General features: G+C 41.9%; 6 protein-coding genes and 1 long non-coding RNA gene across 8 annotated transcripts; 3 read left to right on the top strand and 4 right to left on the bottom strand.

Moving 5' to 3' along the window:
• Positions 1–1,829: 1,829 nt before the first annotated feature.
• On the bottom strand, positions 1,830–3,060 carry LOC108653060 (uncharacterized). The gene is made up of 2 exons (XM_018103342.3): positions 2,390–3,060; positions 1,830–2,323 (listed from the first exon to the last, which is right to left on the bottom strand). The coding sequence occupies exons 1-2, from the start codon at positions 2,865–2,867 to the stop codon at positions 1,908–1,910; spliced, it is 894 nt and encodes a 297-aa protein (XP_017958831.1). The 5' UTR covers positions 2,868–3,060; the 3' UTR covers positions 1,830–1,907.
• A 2,145-nt stretch (positions 3,061–5,205) lies between these two features.
• Jhbp10 (Juvenile hormone binding protein 10) lies at positions 5,206–7,758 on the bottom strand. The gene is made up of 4 exons (XM_018107022.3): positions 7,250–7,758; positions 6,076–6,313; positions 5,887–6,020; positions 5,206–5,824 (listed from the first exon to the last, which is right to left on the bottom strand). Exons 1-4 carry the CDS (start codon positions 7,326–7,328, stop codon positions 5,277–5,279), a joined length of 999 nt encoding a protein of 332 aa, XP_017962511.1. The 5' UTR covers positions 7,329–7,758; the 3' UTR covers positions 5,206–5,276.
• Positions 7,759–8,372: 614 nt separating this feature from the next.
• LOC149091202 (uncharacterized) lies at positions 8,373–9,133 on the top strand. The gene is made up of 2 exons (XR_016196953.1): positions 8,373–8,486; positions 8,543–9,133. It is a non-coding gene; the product is annotated as an uncharacterized LOC149091202 (long non-coding RNA).
• Positions 9,027–14,339, bottom strand: FANCI (Fanconi anemia complementation group I). Its single transcript, XM_018106552.2, has 13 exons — positions 14,103–14,339; positions 13,573–14,027; positions 13,283–13,518; positions 13,121–13,230; positions 12,609–13,062; positions 12,465–12,553; positions 12,291–12,400; positions 11,959–12,224; positions 11,566–11,900; positions 11,175–11,506; positions 10,775–11,106; positions 9,982–10,711; positions 9,027–9,919 (listed from the first exon to the last, which is right to left on the bottom strand). The coding sequence occupies exons 1-13, from the start codon at positions 14,196–14,198 to the stop codon at positions 9,283–9,285; spliced, it is 4,182 nt and encodes a 1,393-aa protein (XP_017962041.1). The 5' UTR covers positions 14,199–14,339; the 3' UTR covers positions 9,027–9,282.
• A 488-nt stretch (positions 14,340–14,827) lies between these two features.
• On the bottom strand, positions 14,828–16,002 carry LOC108654940 (uncharacterized). Its single transcript, XM_018106554.3, has 4 exons — positions 15,876–16,002; positions 15,637–15,817; positions 15,346–15,580; positions 14,828–15,290 (listed from the first exon to the last, which is right to left on the bottom strand). Coding segments are annotated over exons 1-4 (798 nt in total). The 5' UTR covers positions 15,878–16,002; the 3' UTR covers positions 14,828–14,910.
• Positions 16,003–16,348: 346 nt separating this feature from the next.
• On the top strand, positions 16,349–21,282 carry LOC108654939 (uncharacterized). 2 transcript variants are annotated; one of them, XM_089261010.1, is made up of 6 exons: positions 16,349–16,372; positions 18,107–19,513; positions 19,776–19,908; positions 19,968–20,110; positions 20,173–20,517; positions 20,588–21,282. In XM_089261010.1, exons 2-6 carry the CDS (start codon positions 18,154–18,156, stop codon positions 21,121–21,123), a joined length of 2,517 nt encoding a protein of 838 aa, XP_089117136.1. In that variant the 5' UTR covers positions 16,349–16,372; positions 18,107–18,153; the 3' UTR covers positions 21,124–21,282. The 2 variants fall into 2 exon arrangements, with proteins under 2 accessions (XP_089117136.1, XP_089117134.1); XM_089261008.1 differs by having other exon boundaries at positions 16,361–16,385.
• A 77-nt stretch (positions 21,283–21,359) lies between these two features.
• On the top strand, positions 21,360–22,968 carry LOC149091201 (uncharacterized). Its single transcript, XM_089261011.1, has 4 exons — positions 21,360–21,508; positions 21,779–21,921; positions 21,985–22,332; positions 22,383–22,968. Exons 1-4 carry the CDS (start codon positions 21,390–21,392, stop codon positions 22,904–22,906), a joined length of 1,134 nt encoding a protein of 377 aa, XP_089117137.1. The 5' UTR covers positions 21,360–21,389; the 3' UTR covers positions 22,907–22,968.
• Positions 22,969–23,632: the final 664 nt, after the last annotated feature.

Below are 23,632 nucleotides of genomic sequence, written 5' to 3'. Positions count from 1 at the left end.
TCGCAGTAAAATGAATTTCCATGCGCTGCTGCCCATCGATGCGCACTCGCTCACTTACACACTCACGCCCATACACACATATATACACAGTGAGCAATTAAAATTTTCCATTTCATTCAACTGCAAACGGAGAAAAGCTATCGAACAAAGTTTCAGCTGTTTCAACATTTCATTCGTTGTTGTTTTATTTTCTCTTCTTTGCTTTGCTTTGCTTTGCTTTCACAGATTTGTTTTTTTGAAGTTTGGACGAAAGTTTGTGGTAAGCAGAAGCCCCAACCTCCTACGCCAACCCCAACCCCCAGCCAGATGTCAACCCTCATTGGGGCCGCTCATTTACACTGAATTAAGTTGATCATAAACATGGCAACCGGGCCTCGACCCCTGACCCCAAAACCCACTGTGCAGCTAGCTAGGCCCGGTCTAAAAATAAGCTCTGCCAAAGAGGAAGAAAAATTAAAGCGCCTGTCACTTGCAATTATTTGGCCGCCAGGCAAAGCATCGCTTCACTTCCTGGCCACCAAACGCCCCACTCTCAACCCGAACCCCACTTGAACCACATTAACCAAATCTGAATCGAATCGTTGAGTTGTCTTGGTAAAAAAGAAAAAAAAAAGAAGAAACCTCTACGATTTCTGCCATCAATTATTAAGCGTGTGCAATTGTTGTTCGGAAACTCGAGATTAATTAATGACAGAGATTGCCGAGCTGCCAGCAACGTCTCTCGATAGCTGCTCTCCATCAATCCCTATACAGTACACAGAGAGTAGCTATTCCTGCTAAATCGTGCGTCGAAACCCGTTCGAGTTTAATTGAAGGCAATGCAATGGAAATTTGAATATGAAAGCGGAAGTTTGTGAGGCACGCGCTGCCAGGATAACCCGTCCTTTTTTATAAGCATTAGCATAGTGAAAATTTATGGCTGCTAAAAAACGATACCTCACAGTTTTTATATTCTCTGCAGCTGCACTTTATGCTAATGAAAAAAATGTAAGCACTATTTGAAAGGGTTGTTCATAAAAAATATACCACCGAAGATCGAATAACCAAGAATGCAAACTGATTTACTGCCAAAGAGAAAATCTATTGGAAATTATGTAGAGTGGCATGAGCATATGTCTAGGGATTATGGAAAATATCGAGCAATTCACAAGTGAGAAACATCTACGAAGAGAGTATCGTGATCAAGAGAGCCTATGAAGGATAGAAGAGAGAAATATATAAGTAAAGATGAGCACATTTAAAGATTTCTAATTAGGAAACAAATACATGTTTTGGTGCTGGATCCATTCAATTTTTCAGGGTTGGCTTAAATTCTGTGAGACTAGCCAAATAGTAATTGCCTTTAGTGGAAGCATACTCTTAAATATAACTTTCCCGAACAAGTCAAACCAGCTTAAGGAAATTGATAAAACTTTTCGCAATAGATGAAAATAAAACTCTTTTTTGTTCGCCTAACTGAAAAAGGTTCAGGTCCCAATCAATTCACATCAATTGCAATCAACAGCTTATGTCAACTTTTCTCACACGCTCTATTCAATCAAAAACCACTTGAGGTATAATAACGCAAAAATAGAAAAGAATGCGCCATCAACAAAAATTATCCTTTATTAAATTGAATATTCGCATGAAGAGTGTTTCCTTAATGCTGTCCAATAATTTGCATATGAAATATTTTGGGGCGACTTTAGTCGCCCAGCTGACAAAAGCAGGCCGAGCGACCCGAGCTGACCAAACCAGGTGCCTGCACTTCACACACACAAACACCCTCTTACATGTGGGCTTATAATAAGATTTGTTTGGTGTTTGTAACCCCAAAGGTAGCAAAAGAATTATCAACCGACGACTTTAATGATGAATCTTAACATTAGATTGAATTTGCAAATCAGACTGAAATGTTTTCCTTTTTACTATTTCTCATAGATTTTGCAATTGCAGGTACACACAAAGCCCGAATTGGGATACAGATCCAGCCGTGAGGGTGTGGCCATGCTCTCCTCAAAGGAGGCAAACTGTCGCTGGTGATGGACAAACTCCAGGTTGACTTTATCATTGAAGCGTCGCCGGGGCTTTTCGGCGAAGGGCCTGTAGCGATTAAAGAGCTCGCACATAATCTCGTTCGGATACTTGAGTTGAATTGGCGGTATAGGATAGGGTGTAGCTGCATCATTGCATCGGATATAGGGCTCTTCCTGCATAACCGAAGTCTTGGCATTGTCATTCTCCCAGACCCCTTTCTGGATTTGACCCGTGTGCATGTGATAGAAGACGCCCTCGCCGTTCTTAAAGCCCCGCGCAAAATGACCCTCATAGCGATTGCCATTAGCTGCATGTGCATAAAAGAGAATGCATACTCTTCATCAAGATTATCATGGAAACACATTCTACTCACCATAGAAGTAAACGCCCAGGCCATGCTTGAAGTCAGCTTCCCATTCGCCCAGATAGATGCTGCCATCGGCGTACCATTGGATGCCCAGGCCATGCCGACGATTCCTAAGCCAGCGCCCAAAGTACACACAGCCATCGGAATAGAAGTGCTTGCCGTCGCCGCACTTCATATCGTCGTACCACTGGCCATTGTACACGGTTTGCAGATCTGTGCCGCGCTTGCGCACCATTGAACCGGCGCCTTGGCGCTTGGCGTGTGACCAGGTGCCGTTAAATACAAGCTGTCCCTCCGGCTGCTTCTTCCGCGCATAGTAGTTAGTGGTGCGCTCCGCGGTGGTTTTCACTCCCCAGTCATGGTTCTTGTTGCGCAGCCAATACCCTTTGTAGGTGCCTCCGTTCGGGTAGACAAAGGTGGAACGAACACCCGTACTAGAAACAGGCTTGTTGGGGCAGAAGAACCGTTGCAGACAGGTGCGCATTTTCAGAAATTTACAGTATTACTATAGGATGTATGAACGGTAATCAATGTTCAATGCCTAATCGAACAGAAGGAACACGGTGTCTTATCCAAAAATTCTTGGATTTTGCTGTGTTTTGTGTAAAATAATAAATGTTTCACTCGAACTGGAAATAAGTTTCATAATTTTTAAATTTTTGTAGAACAGCTTGCTGGGTATATGAAAACCTACTTTCTACACGCTTGTATTATGGTAAGACAATGCTAATATTCATATCATAATCATAATCTTAATATTTAAAAAATATAACAAAAAGAAACTTTACCTTTCACTACATAGTCCTAAGTGTTTGGTTGGATTTATCAACTATTTTATTTTATTATTCATTCACATGTCTTATAAAAAAAAAAACAAATATTTTTGCACGAAAACTAAAACGTTAAATCTCTTAGTATATAAACTTAATTTTATCAATTTAACTGGGAATACGAATGCACATTATGCAGTAAGCAACTCATATATACTTTATTTTGTATTCGTTTAATAATTTGACATTTATAGTATATACAAAATATATCAAATGTCATTCTTTATAGTAGTGGCACGGAATATTAGGCCTAGCTTGTACCTTGCGATTTATTTGGTTTTATTTTAAGCTGTTTTTCGTTTTTATTTTCATGTACTTATTTTTTTTTCTGTGCCAAGTTAACGTATGCAGCATATAAATATTTAATTTTAATTGCTCGCAGCATTTATTAATTATTAAAATATCAATTTTGTGCTTCACAATTTCTGATGATGATTCTTCTTCTTATCATATCTATTATATGTTATTTTCGTTATCGTTATCTACTTTGTAGCATCGGCGCAACCTTAGAACTTTAAGCCGACAGCTTAATGGCCGCCAAATACCTGTGTAGGCACTGGGACAACCCCAGTGCGTACAATGGCTTGATGGCCGCTTGCCACGCCCCAGCCCCAGCCCCAGCCCCAGCCCCAACCCCAACCACAAGTTCAACTCGCAGTCGCCCACGCTGTCTACTTAATGATAAAAGAAAGGACATTAGCGGACCGCGGCGCATCTTCACATTTGGAGCGCCTTTCAAGTGAAAAGCAAAGAATTAAAAAAAAATTAACAACAAAAAGGAAAAAAGGAAGCGCCAACGAAATTCGGGGGAGAGGCACAAAAGAAAAAAGAGAGTAAAAATAAAAAATAAGAAAAGAAAACGAAACGAAAGAAAAAAGTAAAATGTGCCACGCGAAAGATTTGAAATTTTTCGTCCGCCCATTTATCAAGTTGCTTTTATTTCGTTGCGTGGGCGTAGTTAAAAATTAATAAATGAAATTAATGTCGGCGACACTTTGTCCTAAAAGGAAGAAGCAGCAGCGTCACTAGCAGCAGGACTTGGCCAAAAATGGCCGTTGCCAAGGGTTTCCTTTGAGGCCAGCTTGAGAGCAAATGCTGCTGCTGCTGCTGCTGCTGCTGCTGCTGCTCGAGCTGTGTTTACATCAAAAACATTTTCATTTGATATATTCTGCGCCTAAAAGTCGATAATGCTTTTTGCACCGACAGCTGCGTCACATGAATTTAATTAGCGTACGCCCAACACTTTTTCCTTTCTCTCTCAATCTGGACCTCGGTCCATCTGAAGCTAACACAATTAACTGCCCAACGGGAAAGTTAACGAAAATAAAAAAGTATATATACAAAAAAAAACTTTGCATCTGGCAAAATCTTTGTAAATTCATCTTTGTCGCTGCCGGTGATTAATCACAGAGGCGGGCAGCCCTCCCCGTGGCTTGCCCCTATGCCCAATGAACAGGTGTAAAACCAGCTGTGCGTGTGTGTGTGTGTGTGTGTGGGTGTGGGTGTGGGTGTGGGTGTGGATGTGCCCTTAAAGTGTCCCCCTGGTGTTGTACCGTCGCAAAGTTTGCGCTTAATATGCAAAACTGTTCAAGCTTTGCGGTGGATTAAAAAGTTTGCCAAGCTTCGCTCCCGACCAGGCCAAGCAAATGGAGTAAGACATTAAGCGCTCTTAGCCAAATTAGCGCTCGGGTAGGAGACAACTGTACCCGAGATTCAGGTGACCAAATCGCATTCTTCTAAGGCAGAATACTTCTGAGCTGGTAGTAACACGGTTTAAATTGAATTCTTGGTAGACTTGACTGAATTTATAAGTACACTTGGTGTATCTACGTTATTTTTGGAACGATCTCTGAATCATTGCATACACAATCAAATTATGTTGCTACTTTAATTTTTTAACTTTCGAAAGTTAAAAAATTATATAAGCGAAAAAATCCAAATAAAATGAAATAATAATAATAATAATAACAATAATGATATGAAGCCAAACAGATTGAAAATAATATAATAACAAATTTAATTGCTGAAATGCAATTTTAACATAGTAACAAAATTAATACCAACTAACTGCCCAGATTCAATCTGGGATCGATGATGCCTCCTCCGGGCGTTACCTCGCCAAAGATGCCGCCTCCTGGATTTTTGGACGGTTGCTTGGGTCGCTGATTGTGACCCCAAGGGGGCAACTCATCCAAAATACCACCTGCGGGATTCCGCGAGGTGAAAGTTGGCTCAAATATGGCTGGACCCGGCCCAGACCCGGAGTTTGTGCTCGGGTTGGGAAAATGTATGGGATTTATGATCGTACGGCCAGGAGGAAACATTTCGTCAAAAGTTGCCGTGGCCAAAATTTCGTTAGCCACATCCAAAAACTTTTTCGACAATCCTCGTTCCAGGCCTGGCCCAATCTCATTGAGGTACAGGTCCTGATTGTCATTGATCAGAGTGTTGCCCACCGTACCCAAGATGCGATCTCCATTAAATAGATTGTCCAGCTGCAGCTTAAAGTCCTTGAACTGTATTCTCATTGTCATCTTGGTGAACTTGACGTACTCCAAACCGTGTCTCAGATAGCGTGTGCCGCGCATTTTGACAGAAGCCTTGGCATTATCTAAAATCGGGAAAAATCGAATGTGAAGCGGCGTTTTTGCTATCCAATTTCGTGGCACAAACCGCAATATCCACGCATGTTGCCTTTGCCCTGAATGTCCAAGAGGAGCAGATTCAGTCGCATAGAGTATTTGCCTTGGAAGTCAATGCGAGGCAGCGTTATCCACAGATCATACGAGATGTCCTCCGGCTTGGCTCTAAATAACGTGTCATAAAGATAACAATCCTTCTTAAATTCTCGAAAACACTCACATAATACGATCGATTATAAAATTGCTGCCACCAGTTGCCTCCAGCTCCGAAAATGTTGCCTGGAACTGGCTGCTGCGGCCCAGCTCAATGTTGTCCAGTTGCAGTGGCTCCAACGGAGGCGTTCGATAGCCATCTCCTAGATTGCCGTGCACTAACAAGGGTCGCAGATTGTAGACGGCATTGATGATGCAGCGTTCCAGCTGGGGATCATTCCGAGCACAGGGCGTTATGCTAGAAGCTATAAGTAGTACAAATATAAAGAAGTGCGGAAGTTGATTTTTTAGTGGCTGAAATATTGCCCTTGGTCAAGAACGTGCAACCTTCAGCTGAAGTACTTGCTGCATTGCAATTTTATTTACTACTGTGTCACACATTATATACATATAAGCTTCATATGTGGCGTCTAATTTGTCGTAAACTTTTGCCGCGCATAATTAATATGCGAAACAGCTGCAATCGACGAACTGTTATTGTCGAAATAGTGGCTTTGACTTGACTCAGGTCAGTAGCCCTTTGGATTGCAGACTGGTGGCTTATACGGCTTAGACTGTAGGAGTAATACAGAAATAGTCTCGATTATAAAATATCATATTTGAGTATAATATATATAATGAAAAGGAGATATAGAATAAACTGATTATATATACATATATACATATTTGCGAATATGTTTTTTTAAATATATTAATTATACGCTTGACGAAATTGATTTTATAAAGTTAGGTTTATATGTATAGATATTAAGAAAAATCAAATTGATGGGCAAACGCAACTAGTGTTAACTTGGCCAATAATTAGTAGATCAAAATATTTTTTTTATTTTAATAAGCTTAACACTTAAAAACAATTTGAATCAAAAATGAAAAGTTTATTAGGCAATAAAGACTAGCCAAATATCAACAGCATATATGCAAATATTTGTTTACATATATATTATTTATGTTATTAATCTACGATTTATTGATTTTTAGCAGAACAACAACACTCACATTGAAAGGTTATGACTTTCCCTGACTTAGACACACCTATAAATTGCATTGCCTTTTAATTGAGAGCTCAATGCCTGCCTACCGCTGTGTGATTGACTGATTGATGACAGTTTGGCTGGCTAATATGTTCGACCTACAGCAATTCGGAATTTCCCAGATGTATTTCCCCATTGCACTCTACTCACGCAATTTGGCGCTGCTCCAGTGACACAGAGCCAGCATGAGCAGCAGCAGCAATAAATTTGAACTGCGATCAGCGAACATCTTGAGAGGCAGACAATCGGCTGAATGAGACTGAAGCACGAACTATGTATAACTGAACGAGACTGCAGCACTGAGCTATATTTAAATATGTTATATATTCAACTGAAAGCGAGAGTGAAGCGTTCTCGTTGCGCTCGAGCGATCGACTAAAGATTCGCCAAGTCGAGCGCTGGTCTTTTGATTGAATTAAAACGAGGTGTCTAGTGACGAGACTCAATGCTTGGCTCAGCTCGCCTTAACGACAAAGCGCGTAGATACATTTGTATTTTTCTATCCATTGGAAACTTAACGCACTGGCCGCACACGGCCATTTGGCATTGGGGCACGTGAGCGCGGCTTGCATGTAAAGTAAAATTTATGTAGTTTTAAGTGAATTATAAACAACGCGTAAATCGCGCCTTGCCTGTAATGTTTAATAATAAATGCAGGCAAAAAATTTGAATACTAAATTTAGAGGGAATAGAGAGAGAAAAAGAGAGGGAGATGGAGGCAGAGAGCAAATCAAACACTTGACCAGGCGCTAAACTTGTTAACAATTCAAAAAGTACAAAATTGTCATGAAACCTAGAGAGAACAATACGAATATTTTAAAGAAAAACAAAATATTTATGTTTTTCCAAATGTAAATTTCAGCTAGTCATTTTACTAACGAAGCAAACACGCGATTGTGATTAGGGGGTGATAAACTCAGCTCTATGAATGGGGGCGTTTCAGGTAAGGGCAAAATATCACAGCTGAGTTTTAAGAAAATGTGATATAAAATATCCAAATATATGCTTAACACACAAGCGAAGGAAAATATTTCGAAGAATGTTCGTTGCAAAGTAAGGCGTATATAAATATATAATTCTATCGGAGTACCGCCACATTCATATTTTGTCCATCCTTCCGCACCATAGATTAACTCTGGTCTGGCGACTATCTTCTAAACTGTTAAATTTTTACTGTTCCTATTATTCCTATTGTACTAGGGCACAGTAACGTAGGTTAATCCCTAATATGATATCCAGACACATTTACAAACTTTTTTATCCCCTTATTTCTATAAATTGTCTAGCTCGTTCCATTTAGGCAATTCCAACTAAACAAAAGTCAAAATCTATTCATTTTTTTTAGTGAATGGAATGCCTAAACCAAATGAAAACGAAATAGATTGTGGTAACATTTATTGTTATAGCAAATCAATGAGCACTTGAAAACTTACCAATTTTCAGAACTAATCAGAGCAACTCGCTTTAGTGATGAAAGAACAAAGCAAATCTAATCCAATGACAAAAGGCGATATTTCTGTTCCAGTGGATGCGGCTTCCTAAACTACTCGATGCTAACCATGTGCCCATATAAAATAAGGAAACAAATAGTCTAAAGCCAACCCCCTCGAATGCCTTGCGTGCTGCACTGAAGCGCGGTGACCCTTGACACCCAATGAGCAAAGCGGACGGAGATGCACAATTCCACAAATTAAACCAACAAGTAGTTCCGTTTAATATGTAGTATGCTATGCTACATTTGAGTCAAAAGTTACCTGACCATAAAACCTGACACGCATTTAAATGATGGGGCAGCAGCTCAAAAAAAAAAGGTGGCAGACCATCAGAAACAGCAGTTGCAACCCCCACAAATCCAACTCCCAGCCCCTCCCACCCGGCAAGCTTTCTTTTATTTATGCCGTTTTGAAGAAGATAGAAACACATCAAATTTGGTAACAAATTACATTTGATGCATGTAATAAAAATCTCGCACAGCTGCAGAGATGAAACACGTTACAAAAAAAATATAGCAGAAAAATAGGCGTTCACACCGCATTTTGGCCTAATTAAGTTTTCAAGTGCAATAAAATGATGGACCCGGATCCGCAGCAGTTGCTCTATTGCGTGCGGGCATCAAATTTGCGCGAAAGTACATAAAAACACAAGTTAAAAACTTAAATGGATATGCGAGTCGTTCGTCCGCATTAGGAGTCCTCCTTGTTAGAGCGTCCACGCCTACGTTTTGGTTCTGACTCCTCCGCCGCATCTACGCGTCGCCTGCGCTGATTTTTGCGAGTGGTTTCCTGTTGCTTTTTGGACGGCTCCTTCTCTTCCACTCGTACCTTTTGCTGTTTCTGCTTTTTCTTCGGCGCTTGCTCCGGCTCCTGCTCCGGTTCGTGTTGGTCATCATCATCCACCTCATCTTCCTCAACAGGCAATGCATCATCGCTGTTAGTATGCTCTTCGTCAGCATCTAAATTGCTATCGGACACCTCAATCTGGCTGCTGTGCGAATAGGTACGTTCAATAACAGCTCTCAAATCACCCGATTGTATATTGAAATCCCGCACAGCACCAAAGTGCAAATAATTCGCCAGCCGATCATAGCTTTTGAACTTCTTTGACAACAATATAATGTGCTTATTGAAATTCTCAATAGCCAATATAACTTTCGGTATGAATCGTGTCTCGCGCAGCACCTTGGCTCGCTCTGCCTGAGGCTTGCGCTTTGTAGCTGTCTGATGAGGCTGTTCATCCAGAATATTGTACTCCACATACGATATGAGCTGATAGATATTAGCGGGCAAAGGTTTGCCAACGTTGCGTACCAGCTGCTCAAACCTGAGAAGAATCGTGTACAAATCAGTCAAAGTAACCATCGGGACTTGAATATCTGCACTCACTTGTTGCTTTTCCCTGAGCTGCTGCTCAGATAGTGCCTGGCCAAATTTTTGAGGCACGTATAATGCTGAATTAGCAGCTTCATCAGTCCATCCATATGGTTTCCTAAGGGAATGCACACATTTGTAATTTCCAGCAGCGTGCGTGTTATAAGTATTAGCTGAGCACAAATGGAGCCCTCTAATGTGTCTAGATTTCCACGCCAATAGATGCGATCGGATTCAGGCACAATGTTGCACTTATAGCTTAAATTGTTTGCTTTGATAACAAAGTATTCTACGTCTTCTAACTGCTTCTGGACTGCTGCATATAGGTACTGTAAACAAGTGGCAGTTGTGCTCATATTGAGAGACTTCAAGCCCAAGTCCGACTGCTCGGAAACGTTGTCATCGTTTTGCCAGCCCAGAACTTTACCCAGCTGCCTAGCTACTGCGTCGAAGAATGGACCGGAATGCGTCTTCTGTCGCTGAGTAAAGAGCATTCGATGCAACAGGCCCATCTCTGGATTTTGCAGCTCGTACGTTTGACAAAAGTCTAGAAGCCAAGTGTACGAATCTATTGTTGCACGCTCTCCATAGTTTATATGGTCATAAAACAGCTCCAGCGCCTCTAGCAAATAAACAGGCAGCTTGTTGCTACTGCTATCCGTCTTGATATCCTCTTTCATATACTGCACAAGCACACCTTGCAGCACATAAGTGACTTCCTTGCTCTTATTAACAACTGCCATATCTGTGACAGGGTAGACGAAGTTAAGAAACACACAAAAATAATTCAAAGACAACTCATGCTCACCAAAACCTTTGACGAACTCTTTGAAGCGCCTACCATATGTTTCGTGGGCCGTACGAACGCATTGCATAAAGCACTTAGCCGCAAGTACAGCGCTCTCCACATCAAAGTCTTGCCAAAGCTCGGACAGCCGTTGAATACAGCGCTCATAGATGACTTTAGTAATGTCTGTCAGCAGCTTTAAAGTGCGCTTGCTGTAGGAGAGCTGCTTATAATCAGGTTCCTCGCGGATACCCTGCACTTTCTGTGCCGTAATTTCCAGGACGTAACGCACGAGCGGCTCATAGCTGCGCAGAGGAGCGGTGTTTGCTGCACTTGCATAGGGTACGTGATCGCTAAATGGAAATAATAGATACGCAAAATAGTAATAAATAGTAATATATAAAGATATATGATCACCTACTCATGTAGCACATGCAGTAACTTCTCAATGATCGCCAGATCCCAAATATTATTCGGCTCCGTGCACATTTGCTTCAACTTTGCTGCATTCACGCTGAGATTAACGGTTGCATTACTATCATTGGACTTCGCTTGTTTTTGTGTTTTCTTTGAAGCGTCTGACAAGGGACCTAGATCCTTAAGTAGCCTTTGGTGCTGTTTGAATAATGGTAACACCTGTCGCAATGCATCGTTGCCTGCTTTCGAACTAAGCAGCGAGTGAGCTATCAAACCTTCAATTAAATTCAGCTGCTGCTGAATCCGAGCACATTTCAAGAGTGTAGCTGGCGGAGCCTAAGCAAAATGAACAGTTGAGTAAAATCTTTAAGCAATCAATGATAACAGATTCTCACAGTGTCTTCTAATGGTAGCCTATTGGCTACCAAACGCTGCGTGCAAAGCGCCAGAAGTCGCTGCATTTCTCGCACATCGCAACCGAAAGGCCCGCGTTCATAAATGGCCAAACAATGGGCTACAAACTGCACCAAACATCCGAGATTATCCTTTATATCCAATTGCTCATCTTTAACAACCACTAAACGATCATAATTTATAGAAAAGTCAGTGTCCACATCATCTGCGGACTGATCTGTAGACGGCGTATTGAAGAATCCACGGAAATGGAAATCCACAAACTGCAGCACATGAGGTACTAACTTTGCATTCAGCTCCACTGCGCGCTGAAGATCTGGAAAAAAGAAAGCCGTCTTTTAGTGAAGTGGTTCTGATTACTGGCGTCTACTTACTCTCGTAAAGAGTGCATCGTATGCCCAATTGCTGTTCAAAGCAGCTGCGCAATATTCCGATTATCTCCATTGTCAGCATATCGAAATTACGCTGGGGATTGCTGCGTGTGGCAAAGGAGCTTTGCGTCATCATGGAGTACCCGGAAATGCTGTGCTGAGTGCAAAAGCTGCTGGCATTTTGAGACTGTCGAGCCGAGTTACTATTGTTCAGCTGTTTCAGAATCATGCAATACCCAAAGATAGCCATGCGACGTGTTCTGTAGTCTCTGGAAGCCAACAAATACATAGTACATATATTGAAACAGTAGGCGAATATATTGTAAAGGGCATACTTTGTCATGGCTTTGCGTAGCACTTCAATCAGCGCATCCCGCACGCGATTCGAAAGCTTTAGCAACGGCAAAATAAAGTTCATCATGCGCATGGATTGCTCTCCGGGTAGCTAAAACAAAAAACAAATGGGAATTTTCAGTGTGTTAATAGTGCGTAAAAATGAATTGACTAACCCACAGAAAATCTTCCATTACAGTTGTAATTGTTTCCAAACACTCGGAGACTGTGTATGTGTCCGCAACACTTAGCATGGTTAAGCATTCTATAAAGTTTGAATAATAAGTATAACAATTTATATATTTCAAAAAGTTAGTCACCAGAAAACTGATTCTGCTCCTGATCCACGACCATCCACTCGGCTATGCGCTTAATTATTCCCTGGCCAAACATAAAACGTCGTCTTATGAACTTGGTCAAAAACGTAATAGCCAATGTATTCAGCTTAGGTGCATTGTGCGCTTTAAGCAACGTAAAAGCCAAGTTAACCAATCCGGGAGTAACCACATCTTTGCCATCTTTATTTTGGTCAATAAGCACTGTAAAAACCTGCAGCATATCTACATGTTTACGCTGGAGCGTATCCCGGCACCAAACAGAATACTGAGCCAACGTTTGTTCCTCTTCGTTGTTGCGAATGACATTGCGGAGAAAAGGTAACAGTATACAGCTCGAGAAGCGCGCGGATTCTGGATCACGATTAACAGCTGTCATCGAAATGATAGCGCTGAGCATAAATGGAGTTAGAATGACATCAGGCATATGTAGAAAGTTCTAAGTATGGTCAGGAATTGGTTAATTTTTGGTATACATAATATGATGTGCAGCTTACTCTGAGCATAATTGCTACTTGCTGCTCGCTAAGCAAGTACATGGTGCAATAGTTCAAATGATGTAGTACAGTCTCCTCCGCCTCGCGCAGCTCCTTGTCAGAGTAGGCATCTATAAAAAAGGGCTTAGTATAAAGAGCGCTAGAGTGATTTTACATGCGCACCGATGCTATCGAAATCTGTGGAATTGCTGCACATATCCGAAAACAACTGCTTATAATAGTTTTTATGAAAATACTTTTCCAGCGATAATAGAGGTATTATAAGCTGGGCAGCGCTTGTGCACATGGAAAAGAGTTGGTAGCACAGCGCAGGCAGCTCCATGGGTGACAGTTCCTGCAGGGCGCCTGCAAATTTATTTAGCACAGTCAAACGCTCACTAGAGGTCAGTTTTAGCATACTGCAAGGCAAAATATTGTAATTAGTAAGCTAAAAGCATGGAGATAGAACCAACCTAAACATATCGGCAATGGGCGTCAGAATAGTAATAGGCCAGCGCATAGTGCTCAAATTACGAATAGTGCTATCTCGAAACTCCTGTCCCGTCATGGCGATGTCATTAATTAAGAGGCGTGGCTTGACCGAGAGCACGAGCAACGTCTCTGGCAACAAATCTTTCCAGGCTACGCACTTGGCATCACCGGCTCGCATATCATCCATGCAGTGCTCGATTATCCAATTCAGCTGTTCCGATGTATAGGTGTTTAAATCCTGGCAGAGTCGCGTTATTAAGTCCACGCTTAGCTTGTAGCCCATCTCCACGGTGCGCAATCCATCTAGAAAGCAACGGACACAGGCGAAGCGCTTCTCCTGCGTATCCAAGCTGTTGCCATCGTAGGCGAGTAGAAGATAATTCCAAAAATTAATGAAATCCTTTTTGGGCAAACGGGCGGTCAAAACTGCAGTTAGCTGTTGAATTGATAATTAATGGAAGCAACAAATTAATATTTACAAACTAATTAATATTGAAGACTTCATTCTTACCTCCCTCACGTTCGTTTTCTTGATCAGCTCGCGGAGCTCCTCAATTTGGTTTTTTTCGCCCAGTTTACATACTCGTACGTGCAAGGCGGCGTTCATGTTGCTTCTTTAGCTCAAATATTTTATTTATATTACAGTAAAATCTGTTTTAAATTTAAATTATAGAGTTATGTGCAACATTTGGCGCTGTTTTGTATATAGTGGTGGAAGTTTTATATTGCAAGTTCCCATTATTGACTGTCGATGTGCTACCACAATTCATCGATAGATCGCTTTGCGTTCATGTGTAAATTAGGGTAAGTCTGTTCAGTTAATTTGCAATGTTTATTACAATTTCAAGTACTCATCGATTATGACATAAAAAGGCCCACTAAACTTAAAACTGTATAATTAAATTGTTCTTCGAGATCATATATCGGATTATAATTTACAAGTTAACCGAATTGCTTAAATCTAATAAAGTGTTATCGATGACTCACAACTTTATTTAAATCTACCGCCAGTTTCTGCCTTATCAGAAACCACCGACAGTGCAGAAACTAAATGGTCTGCAATGAATTTAAAAAGGACATATATAATGATTTTCACAAAACTCGAGTTTCCTACATTCGATTAAGATAATTTGAGTCGTAGCGTTGTATTTAAATTATTTTTGGAAGAAAAGCATATTTACATTATGTACAATTGTGAAAGCAAGATTTTCTATAATACCACAAGTTTAAAGCTAATTTACAAATTTTTAGTTAGCCGATTACAACTATATTTATTGTTAAACTAATTTAGAGTGCTATATACATACATCTAGCTACTTCTAGTCGGTTGTTTCCATCTTGAGCACAAACTTGTCCATTATGGCATTAAGGCGTTTACGTTCCTTCAGCTGCTGTTGCATTAGATCTGAGATTTGCGTGCCCATTGCCAAAAGAGCTTCTGTATTCGCTTCGGTACGCTGGGCATTTAGTCGAGTTTGTCTGTTCAGCTCTCTCAGCTCCTTGGCTATGTCTAGGAGCACGGTACTGCCACTGAAGCCAGCTCCACTTCCTGATCCATTAAGATCCTCATGCTCGAGTTTTCGTTTCTTGGTTGTGGAATTTTGCTGATGAATCTGCTGCTCCACCTTGACTCCAAGATCACGCACGCTGATTGACTCTGCAGACGCACCGTCGTCATCATCTTCTTGTTCATCGTCTTCTAGAGTTTATAGAGTTTATTTTCTAGACTTTCGTCAAAAGGGACACAATCTTACCATTATCGGATGGGTCCTCATCCTGATCTGGTTTGATGTCTTGCAGTCGCAACTTAGGTTTCGGCTGTGACTCAACTATAATGTCTGCCATCTCATACAGATCTGTAATAGTTGCCACGGCATCCTCCAGAGGGGTGAGCGTATCCTGGTATAGAGAACTTTTCCCAGCGCCATTTGGCTCCAGCCTATTATTCGCTATTTTCTTCCGTATGCAGCTCTTCCAATCCTTCCAAACCTTCAGATAATGCATGCCATTATTTCATTTAAGTTTATGTGTGCTACCCAACCTACCCGCTTCCATTCGGCAGCTTCTTTAACTGGCGGTCCCACACTGTTTAGCTCCTTGCTTAATCTTTGCCAAGCGGCTTCACTGGCCAATTTGTCGCCCTTGTAGTAGTTTTTGGCTATGATGGGATGTCTTTCCATGAATGCAACGAAGATGGCATCCTGCTGAGCCGTCCTGTGTTTTCCCCTGCAACGTTAAACATAATTTTTTGATATTGTTTAATAATTTGCTCAATTTTATTTACATTTTGCAATATTGATTATTTTCTCGCACTGTCAAGTGGTATCTAAATGTTTTGATAGTAAATATATCGATATATTTTAATTTAAAAGCGTGTGGAGCAGCCGTATGGAAGGTAGCCCTGGAAAGTTTAAGCGGGTACTTTGAAAATCCATAAACGTTTAATTGGCGGTAATTTTTGAATTACTATGGTTATTCCATTTGGATTACCAGCAAAATATTTGACTATTAAAATTGCACAATTTTACTCAAATACATGCACAAACAAATGTATTTGATTCATGATTTTTGTTAAGGATTTGCACAACATTCACTGCTTTGTGCATTATTCACTCTGATCTAAATGTCGCATATCTTATCAGTAAAATTTGTAGTGAGGGAAGTACAGATAAGCACTTTGCGGAGATTACAATACTCATCGTCGCTACTCCCTATATAGGTTAGGCACCTGTGCGCCCAAAAGCGAACAATCAGTACGAATAGTTTAACAGGTGGAATAAGGTAAAACCGAAAGGTACTTCAGCGGTTGTGCAAAAAATAATCTACATAAGATATATATATATATATATATATATATATATATATATATATATATATATATATATATAAACAAATGTCAGTTCAAATTAGTGTTAGCCAATATATTGTGCAAAGTAATGACAATACTTATTTCTTTTAAAGTTAAATAAGTGTAAAAACTACTTCAATTTTACTTGCTTGGAAAACGCCCCATTTTAAATAACTTTTGCCTAACTGTGTTTAAACAATCAAATGTTATCTTATCTTATGAAAAATCGCAGTTGAGTGTAATATAAAAGTACATAGCTTTATATATGTATACAAATATGTGTATATAAATGTGTGTTTCTACCAACTATTTTATCTGTAACTTGTGCAATAGCCGTTCCGTTACAAGGCCCATGGTTTTGGTATTCCAGCTGACTCACGCGTAGCGATACTCGGGGCTTTATATGAATAGCTGAGCGAGTTTTTGCCATAAAACTAACTAACTAACGGTGCCAATCTATGGCATTACGAATAAATTCTTTCTGTGCAACTGATAATGAATTGATAAACGAAATCGTGTGTGCCTATGTATGTATATAAGCGGCATATCAAGGCGATTTGACTCATGCCCTAATAGTGTTTTATAATATACATTTTAGATTTGTATCGATAAAAAGTATATTACTGTGCGTCAGACATGACATCAGTCTTCTTTTATATAGAAGGAATATATAGAAAAATATATATATTTTACTTTTTTCTGGCATTTCCCTGCTCCACATCAATCCACAAAGTTGACAAAGCCTGGTAAATGTCGACCTAGACAGGAAGTGACGCATCATTGATAGATATCTAAATGAACTCATTTACCGATTAGAAATAGTGCCTCCACGAGATCATTTCATTTGAGAAACAGTTTTGGAATCAATTCTGTGGCACTCACCCTCTTAAGCTAAACTAACTAATTTGTGGCATGCATACCACAGAGGTTTACATAATTTCCAATTATTATCAAATTCTACTCTCGAGAACTTTAAAAAATTGCTCAGTCTTTTTCTAAGATGTATTCTACACTGAGATATCTTCAGTCGGAATGCGGCATGTCACAAGTGACACTAATGAATTTACTTAGTAAAAAAGTAATGATCAGATCTGATCAATATTCTTGCACCTGCAACCGAGCGACGCACCAACTCAGACAACTGAAAACCCGAAAAGCGGTTGACTGTGTGTAAATGTTTGCATTGTGATAAGGATAACAAAGTTTACACTTGCGCGTAAATCAAACACGAGTAATTGTTGGCTGCGACTGGGACTGGGACTGGGGCTGGGGCTAGCGATAAGGCCCAGCCTGTACGCAGTGGATACAATGGGCGAGAACTCTTATCTGTGTGTGGGCAGGCGTAAGCCATTCGGACGCTGACTCAACTTGGCTTGAGGCATTTATTTTAGTATTATTTTTGGGCCACGGCCAGTTCGATAAGTGATATATGGTTTTGTAACTAAACTTGGACAGAATCTTGAACAGAAGCTATAGAATGGTAGTTCGTACTAACCTGCCCGAACGTATTCTAAACATTTGATTTATACTCAAGCTACCAAAATTCCAGGCAGTACCGTCAGGTGGTGATTTATATTGTCTCTATTCTAAAAGAAAGGGTAGACATCTGACCTATTCATACCTACCTGTTCTAATTGAATTTTTTAACACTAACCTACTACTTGCAGCCCCTTAACGAACCCATTTGATAACGAAACTAAGAAGGAGCCACGGCATGCTAGTTGCACAATTCAAGGCAGCCGCTGTCTGCCTTTGCCTGGGGTTGCTCATGGCTATAGGCTCAGTGCAAGCACAGGAGAATGCCCAACTACAGATCCCACCCTCACTGATCGAATGCTATAATACGTCGTATTTCATGAACCGAGACAACCGCCTACCATCCAACATGGACACTTTGATCTCTCTCATTGAGAAGGTCGAGCAGAGCTATACGGCGACGGGGTATCAGGTGGACATTCGCACCCTAGCCGTGGCCTTGCTGCATCGCTTTCGCCAGGACGGCATCAGACGAGCACCGGGTGTTACTCCCGTGAGTGGGGTTATACCCTACAGTCCGACGGGCTTCCAGTTTCCCAAACTACGAATTTTGCTATCTAGCCTGCTACCCGGCAATGCAAATAACTTTCCGAACAGCTCGCTGACCAGCACGGAGCGCTGTTCCTTGCACTTCATGCTCTCCAGCACTTTCGATACGAGGCAGCGAGGCGATGAGAATACCGTGTGCGGACAGCTCTCTCAGTACCGCGCTCAGCGCTTGCCGCGCGCTCTCAAAAAAGATGCCAGCAGCAATTTCCTTGGGGATGCCGAGTGGCTAGATATCAGACCGAAACGTACGCGTACTGGTTCCAACTATGTGCAGATGGGCGAGCTGGACTACGAAACGGATTGGGCCTATGCGGGCACCGAGGGTCAAAGTCAGTGTCCTGTGGAAGACGGAGTCGTGCGCACGCCATGGGGCACCGTCTCTGCGGGCAGTCTAATAGCAGGTGTCGCAACAGGACTGCAGCAGCAAAATGTCCCGGTGAATACCCTGCTGCAACTCGCCAGACGTGGCCGCACTCAGTCTCAAACGGGTACCTCTTACGTAGACAATCGCTGGGCAGCGACGCTTGCGGGCGATCTGGCTGAGGTGACGCTCGTCCAGGTGCCAGTTTCGCCTAATAATGTAGCCACAGTGGGCGCCACAGGTGGTTGGAATGATACAGTGCTACCGCACTGGTATTTCCTGTCGCAGCGAAACAATTTGGAGGCAACCGATGCCGAGATTCGTGGTGGCCTTGACGGCCTCATCATAGCCAAGAACATTAACAGTTGGCGCACCCAGGCGTCCAGCTTGAAGCTCTCGCAGTTGCTGCGCATGTACTACTCCTCGACTGGCGTGTTGAGCTCTGGTATCCAGGCCTGCAGTCGCCAGCAGCAGTTCCCCAATGTAGCGCCCACAGCCGAAATGCAGGCACAGACGAGCGCCTTTGCCCAGGTACTCGATAAGGGAATGCAGCTGCGCGTAACCATTCAGCCGCCAGCGATTGCGCAATTCGCTCAAACGGCGTCCCTCTCGCTTGTCACCTATGTGCGTAAGTAGCACTTACTTATCTATATGGCGTTGAACCACTTGGGAAAAACTAGACTTAGCCTTAGGACGTCAGTTCGGTTTCCTTCCCTCCTGCCGAAAATCAATGTTCTTCGGCACTTATTTTCATGCTGTTCTTTAAGTATTTAGCAATGTTTGAGCTTTAGCTTTAGTTAATAATTTAGATACTGTTTAACTTTCCTCCAATCTTCCTCAGCTACTCTTTACACTAGCACTCTTTTATATTTTGCATTATCCACGTACAGCTCAATCTTTGAACGATGTCTCCTGCACCGCCAGCAACACTCAGGATCTGTCGGATATTATCACACCCATGACCAATTTGTTCGTATTCCTGGACACTACTTGGCAGTACAGTGCTATTGCGGATTACGTAGCGTAAGCATTATGGATAGCTCCTACCAGCACAAGTTCTCATTTGACTTCTTCTTCCCCAGATACGTACTGCAGCAGCTGAACATACATCCCTATGCCAGTTCTGTGACCTTGTTATCTGCCTTTGATGGCTCGATTATAGTGAACACCACGAACTATGTGACTGATGTTTACCAACAATGGAATGCCACTGTACAGTCGAATTGTGAGTTTGCAATTCACTTGATTCCGGAGATCAAACCTAACTGAGGAATATTTTAATTACAGTACAACAAGGCTTCAATCTACCGACTGTTCTTCGCACGATTCAAAACCTGACCCAAACGCTTTTGAATGGCGAGCAGACCAACTCGAGCGTTGGCGGTCGCTCCTTGGTGGCACTGATAATACCGAATCAAGCGAACGTGAACGACGGCGATTCGAACTACGCGACAACTGAACTGCAGTACATATATGAGCAGATCCCCGATCTGCGCTTCATCTACTATGGTGGTGGCAATATTCAGCGCTTCTCTAACTTTGTGCGGGACCCGACGAAGGATCTGTTCTCTCTGATGACGGGCAGCACCGTGGCCACATCGGCTGGACCCGTGGCCAGGCGTATAGTGAAGAGTAAGTGTTCAGTCCTTGAGCTAGCTTTCAATCACATGCTAATATATGTATATGTTATACTGTTTTGCAGTACCTCGTCGTATTATCAACCCGCGGTGTGGCTCTATGTGGTATACCACAAGTTGGGGCACTGACCAGATGTACCAATACGTGCGTCCCGGTAAAATTAACTTTTATCGCGTTGCATCCAACTATTTCTTCGGAACTGGCACCAACCGTGTGGTGACCATTCAGTCCCAGAACGGAGGCGCCTTTACCATCTGTTCGTCGCGCACCTACGAGTGGCCACAGCAGAACTCCAGCAGCTCCACCAACAACGGCGTGGATCAGAGCTGCGTGCAGATCAACGGCAACAGCTACTCGTATGATTTGTCGAATGCCTGCGGTGGCTACTACACTATCACACAGTGTCCACCTCTCTACTTGTCTGTCCAGCCGGGCTCTCTGAATACTACGTCCTGTACGCAGGATGCCTGCCAGACGCCAGATGAATGGCGCTACATCGTTGCCTCGGTCAACATGGGCTGCTACAGCGGGGTTTCCGGCCTGGCCGCGAGTCTGCTGACCATTTTGTTGGCGTTGGTATTGCAGCGCTCTCTGCAGTAGTCGGCACGCATAGTTGCCCACATAAAAGTTCAAATTACTACACAACACATCTGTATGTATGGCCCACCATAACCCTCCCTTATTATCGTAATTTTTTTATTTAAGTTATAAGTTCCAGTGAGAAATTCGCAAATAAAGTCTACCCACTAGAACTAAAAAGCCTGTTTTAATTTCCGCTTTAGAGATTTCCCAAGTGGTTCGATACTGATTGATTGTCTTATCTGAATTATATTATTTATCTATTCGCTTATATTATTATAGCTATCATGGACAGCTTTCAGTTCGAACAGTCGTCCGATATCTCCAATATGACCACGATAAAGACAAACGTCTTTGTATTTGTGGATACCAATTGGCCGTACTACTGGATAGTCGACTATGTAGCGTAAGTATAACGTTCTATACATCTGATTGATTGACTGATTGATTCCAATCCGTGAGACTTACGGCTAACTGACTGCTCAAATTGAAAAATGTTACATTTTTGATTTGATCACGATTAATGAGGTGAATATAGTATTAGATAAATACTTCAATAAGTGATTGTTAACTCAGCTTCATTTAAGACTGATATTGAGGATGCTGAAAGTTTCGCCCGATTTTGATCAATAAAATATTAGTTACTCTCTTGATTCCTAAAATTATTTCCCCGCAGTTACGTGTTGCAGAATCTCAACATACATCCATATGCAAGCACAGTAACACTTTTTGCTGCTTCCGATGCTTCAGTTATAGTGAATACAACCGACTATATTGTAGACGTGTACCAGCAATGGAACCTTACGACGCACTACTGGCGTAAGCAATTCTTCTTAATCGAGCTATAGCAGACCCATAGTTCAATCTTATAATTATGAATAGACCCAGCCGGCTTCAATCTACCCCTAATTCTGAACACCGTCAGCACTCGCGTAGAGGAGCTGTTGGCAGCAGAGCGCGCCACTGATTATCTGGGCGGACGTTCTCTGGTGGCGCTGCTCGTGCCTAGTCCCACGTCGTTTGTGGATGAGAACGACTACGACTACTGTGTGCGCTATATGAAGCGCCTGCGCTATAGTCTGCCACATGTGGAGTTTATTTATTATGGAGGAGGTGCTTTGGTCAGGTTTCACGACTTTGTGCGGCAGCCCAAAAGGGATTTGCTTCTGCTGAACATGAACAAGCCACCGGAAGAATGTGGAGCGCCAGTCATTCAGCGTATACGTCAAAGTAAGTAGTTTCTTATGTATTCATTACAATTTTCTTTAATTTTCATTCAGTTCCACGTCGCATTTGGAATCCACGCTGCTCTTCGAACGGAGCCATTACTGAGTATGGCCTAAACTCCTTGGAGCAGTACGGACGTCTCAATACCATAAATTTTTACCGGCTGGATGCTCTCTACATGCCCAACAGGCAGAGCATGCGATATCTAAAGATCGCACCCATCAGTCAGATCACTTTTAGTGTCTGCTTCTCGCGCAGCATCGAGTTGCCTTTTCGCAACGCCAGCCATCCGCTGCGCCAGGACGAGAGTTGTGAGAGCACGGCCTTGGGCCCATTTAGCTATGATTTGACGGATGCCTGTGTGGGCTACGACTATGAGCCTTGTCCTCCGCTGTTCTTCTCAGTGCAGGCACAGGGCTTTGGTCATGTTTCGTGTGATCAAGCCGCGTGCCAAACACCTGATGAAGCGCAATATGTTATCAGTCTGAATAACCTCGGCTGCAATGGAGCACTGTCAGTGCATTTGACAGCAGGATTACTTGCATTGACTGCTCTCTGTAGTATTTTAGTATTTTAGTGCATGCATCTACAAAAGTACAAATATTTAGAGATTAAATAAAACAAGTAAGAAAGCTCTAGTCGAGACTGCTCGACTACGAGATTCCCTGAACCCTACAAGCAACTGATATTTCAATAATAATTAGCACACACACACGCATACAAACAAACATAAGCACACATACATTCATACAAGCAAACACCAGCACACACACACACACGCATATACAGGCGTTTGCGCTTTGGTTGCGCTGTAGTGTTGGCAATATAATGAGAACTTATTTGTTGAATAATTTAATTTCTAGACGTACGATCGTAATGAAACTTTCAGAACGTAATCATAATGTTTAAATGTATGTGTATACCGAAGCACAAGTCTCTAGTATTTGATATACGACTTTTACAAAGATGATTGTGAGGGGGTGGATTTAGGGGTGGGGGATAAATTTTAACAAAAACCGAAATTGTATAAAATACATCGATAAAAAAATATCGGAATGAGTTATCGTTTTTTAGTGATAAACTCGATATGCGCGTGATATATACGGACATTTAAAAAAAAAAGTTGAAGTCTTTAGCTCTTATATCTTCTAAAATCGTCGCGTTCAAACATACGGACAGACGGACGGACGGACGGACAGACAGACGGACAGGGCTAAATCGACTCAGCTCGTCGCCCTGATCAAGAATATACATACTTTGTATGGTCTGCCACGCCTTCTTCTGCCTGTTACATACATTTTAA

The sequence above is a fragment of the Drosophila navojoa genome, chromosome 5 (genome assembly GCF_054131105.1).
Source record: "Drosophila navojoa isolate 15081-1374.11 chromosome 5, UAZ_NAV_1.0, whole genome shotgun sequence".
In the NCBI taxonomy this organism is placed as follows: Eukaryota; Metazoa; Arthropoda; class Insecta; order Diptera; family Drosophilidae; genus Drosophila; species Drosophila navojoa.
Note: the sequence above shows the minus strand (reverse complement) of the source record. Positions and strands in the feature narration are given on the sequence as shown.

Coding starts and splice junctions, on each gene's coding strand:
- LOC108653060 (XM_018103342.3), bottom strand. CDS start 2,867: ATGCGCACCTGTCTGCAACGGTTCTTCTGCCCCAACAAGCCTGTTTCT. Junction 2,324..2,389: donor CCTGGGCGTTTACTTCTATG/GTGAGTAGAATG, acceptor ATGCACATGCAG/CTAATGGCAATCGCTATGAG.
- Jhbp10 (XM_018107022.3), bottom strand. CDS start 7,328: ATGTTCGCTGATCGCAGTTCAAATTTATTGCTGCTGCTGCTCATGCTG. Junction 6,021..6,075: donor TTTATAATCGATCGTATTAT/GTGAGTGTTTTC, acceptor CACGTTATTTAG/AGCCAAGCCGGAGGACATCT. Junction 5,825..5,886: donor CAACATGCGTGGATATTGCG/GTTTGTGCCACG, acceptor TCCCGATTTTAG/ATAATGCCAAGGCTTCTGTC.
- FANCI (XM_018106552.2), bottom strand. CDS start 14,198: ATGAACGCCGCCTTGCACGTACGAGTATGTAAACTGGGCGAAAAAAAC. Junction 12,554..12,608: donor GGAGCAGAATCAGTTTTCTG/GTGACTAACTTT, acceptor CAAACTTTATAG/AATGCTTAACCATGCTAAGT. Junction 11,507..11,565: donor GGCTACCATTAGAAGACACT/GTGAGAATCTGT, acceptor CATTTTGCTTAG/GCTCCGCCAGCTACACTCTT.
- LOC108654940 (XM_018106554.3), bottom strand. Junction 15,581..15,636: donor AAGCTGCCGAATGGAAGCGG/GTAGGTTGGGTA, acceptor CATTATCTGAAG/GTTTGGAAGGATTGGAAGAG. Junction 15,291..15,345: donor TGAGGACCCATCCGATAATG/GTAAGATTGTGT, acceptor TATAAACTCTAG/AAGACGATGAACAAGAAGAT.
- LOC108654939 (XM_089261010.1), top strand. CDS start 18,154: ATGCTAGTTGCACAATTCAAGGCAGCCGCTGTCTGCCTTTGCCTGGGG. Junction 19,909..19,967: donor GCTATTGCGGATTACGTAGC/GTAAGCATTATG, acceptor CTTCTTCCCCAG/ATACGTACTGCAGCAGCTGA. Junction 20,111..20,172: donor TGCCACTGTACAGTCGAATT/GTGAGTTTGCAA, acceptor TTTTAATTACAG/TACAACAAGGCTTCAATCTA.
- LOC149091201 (XM_089261011.1), top strand. CDS start 21,390: ATGGACAGCTTTCAGTTCGAACAGTCGTCCGATATCTCCAATATGACC. Junction 21,509..21,778: donor TGGATAGTCGACTATGTAGC/GTAAGTATAACG, acceptor ATTTCCCCGCAG/TTACGTGTTGCAGAATCTCA. Junction 22,333..22,382: donor CATTCAGCGTATACGTCAAA/GTAAGTAGTTTC, acceptor ATTTTCATTCAG/TTCCACGTCGCATTTGGAAT.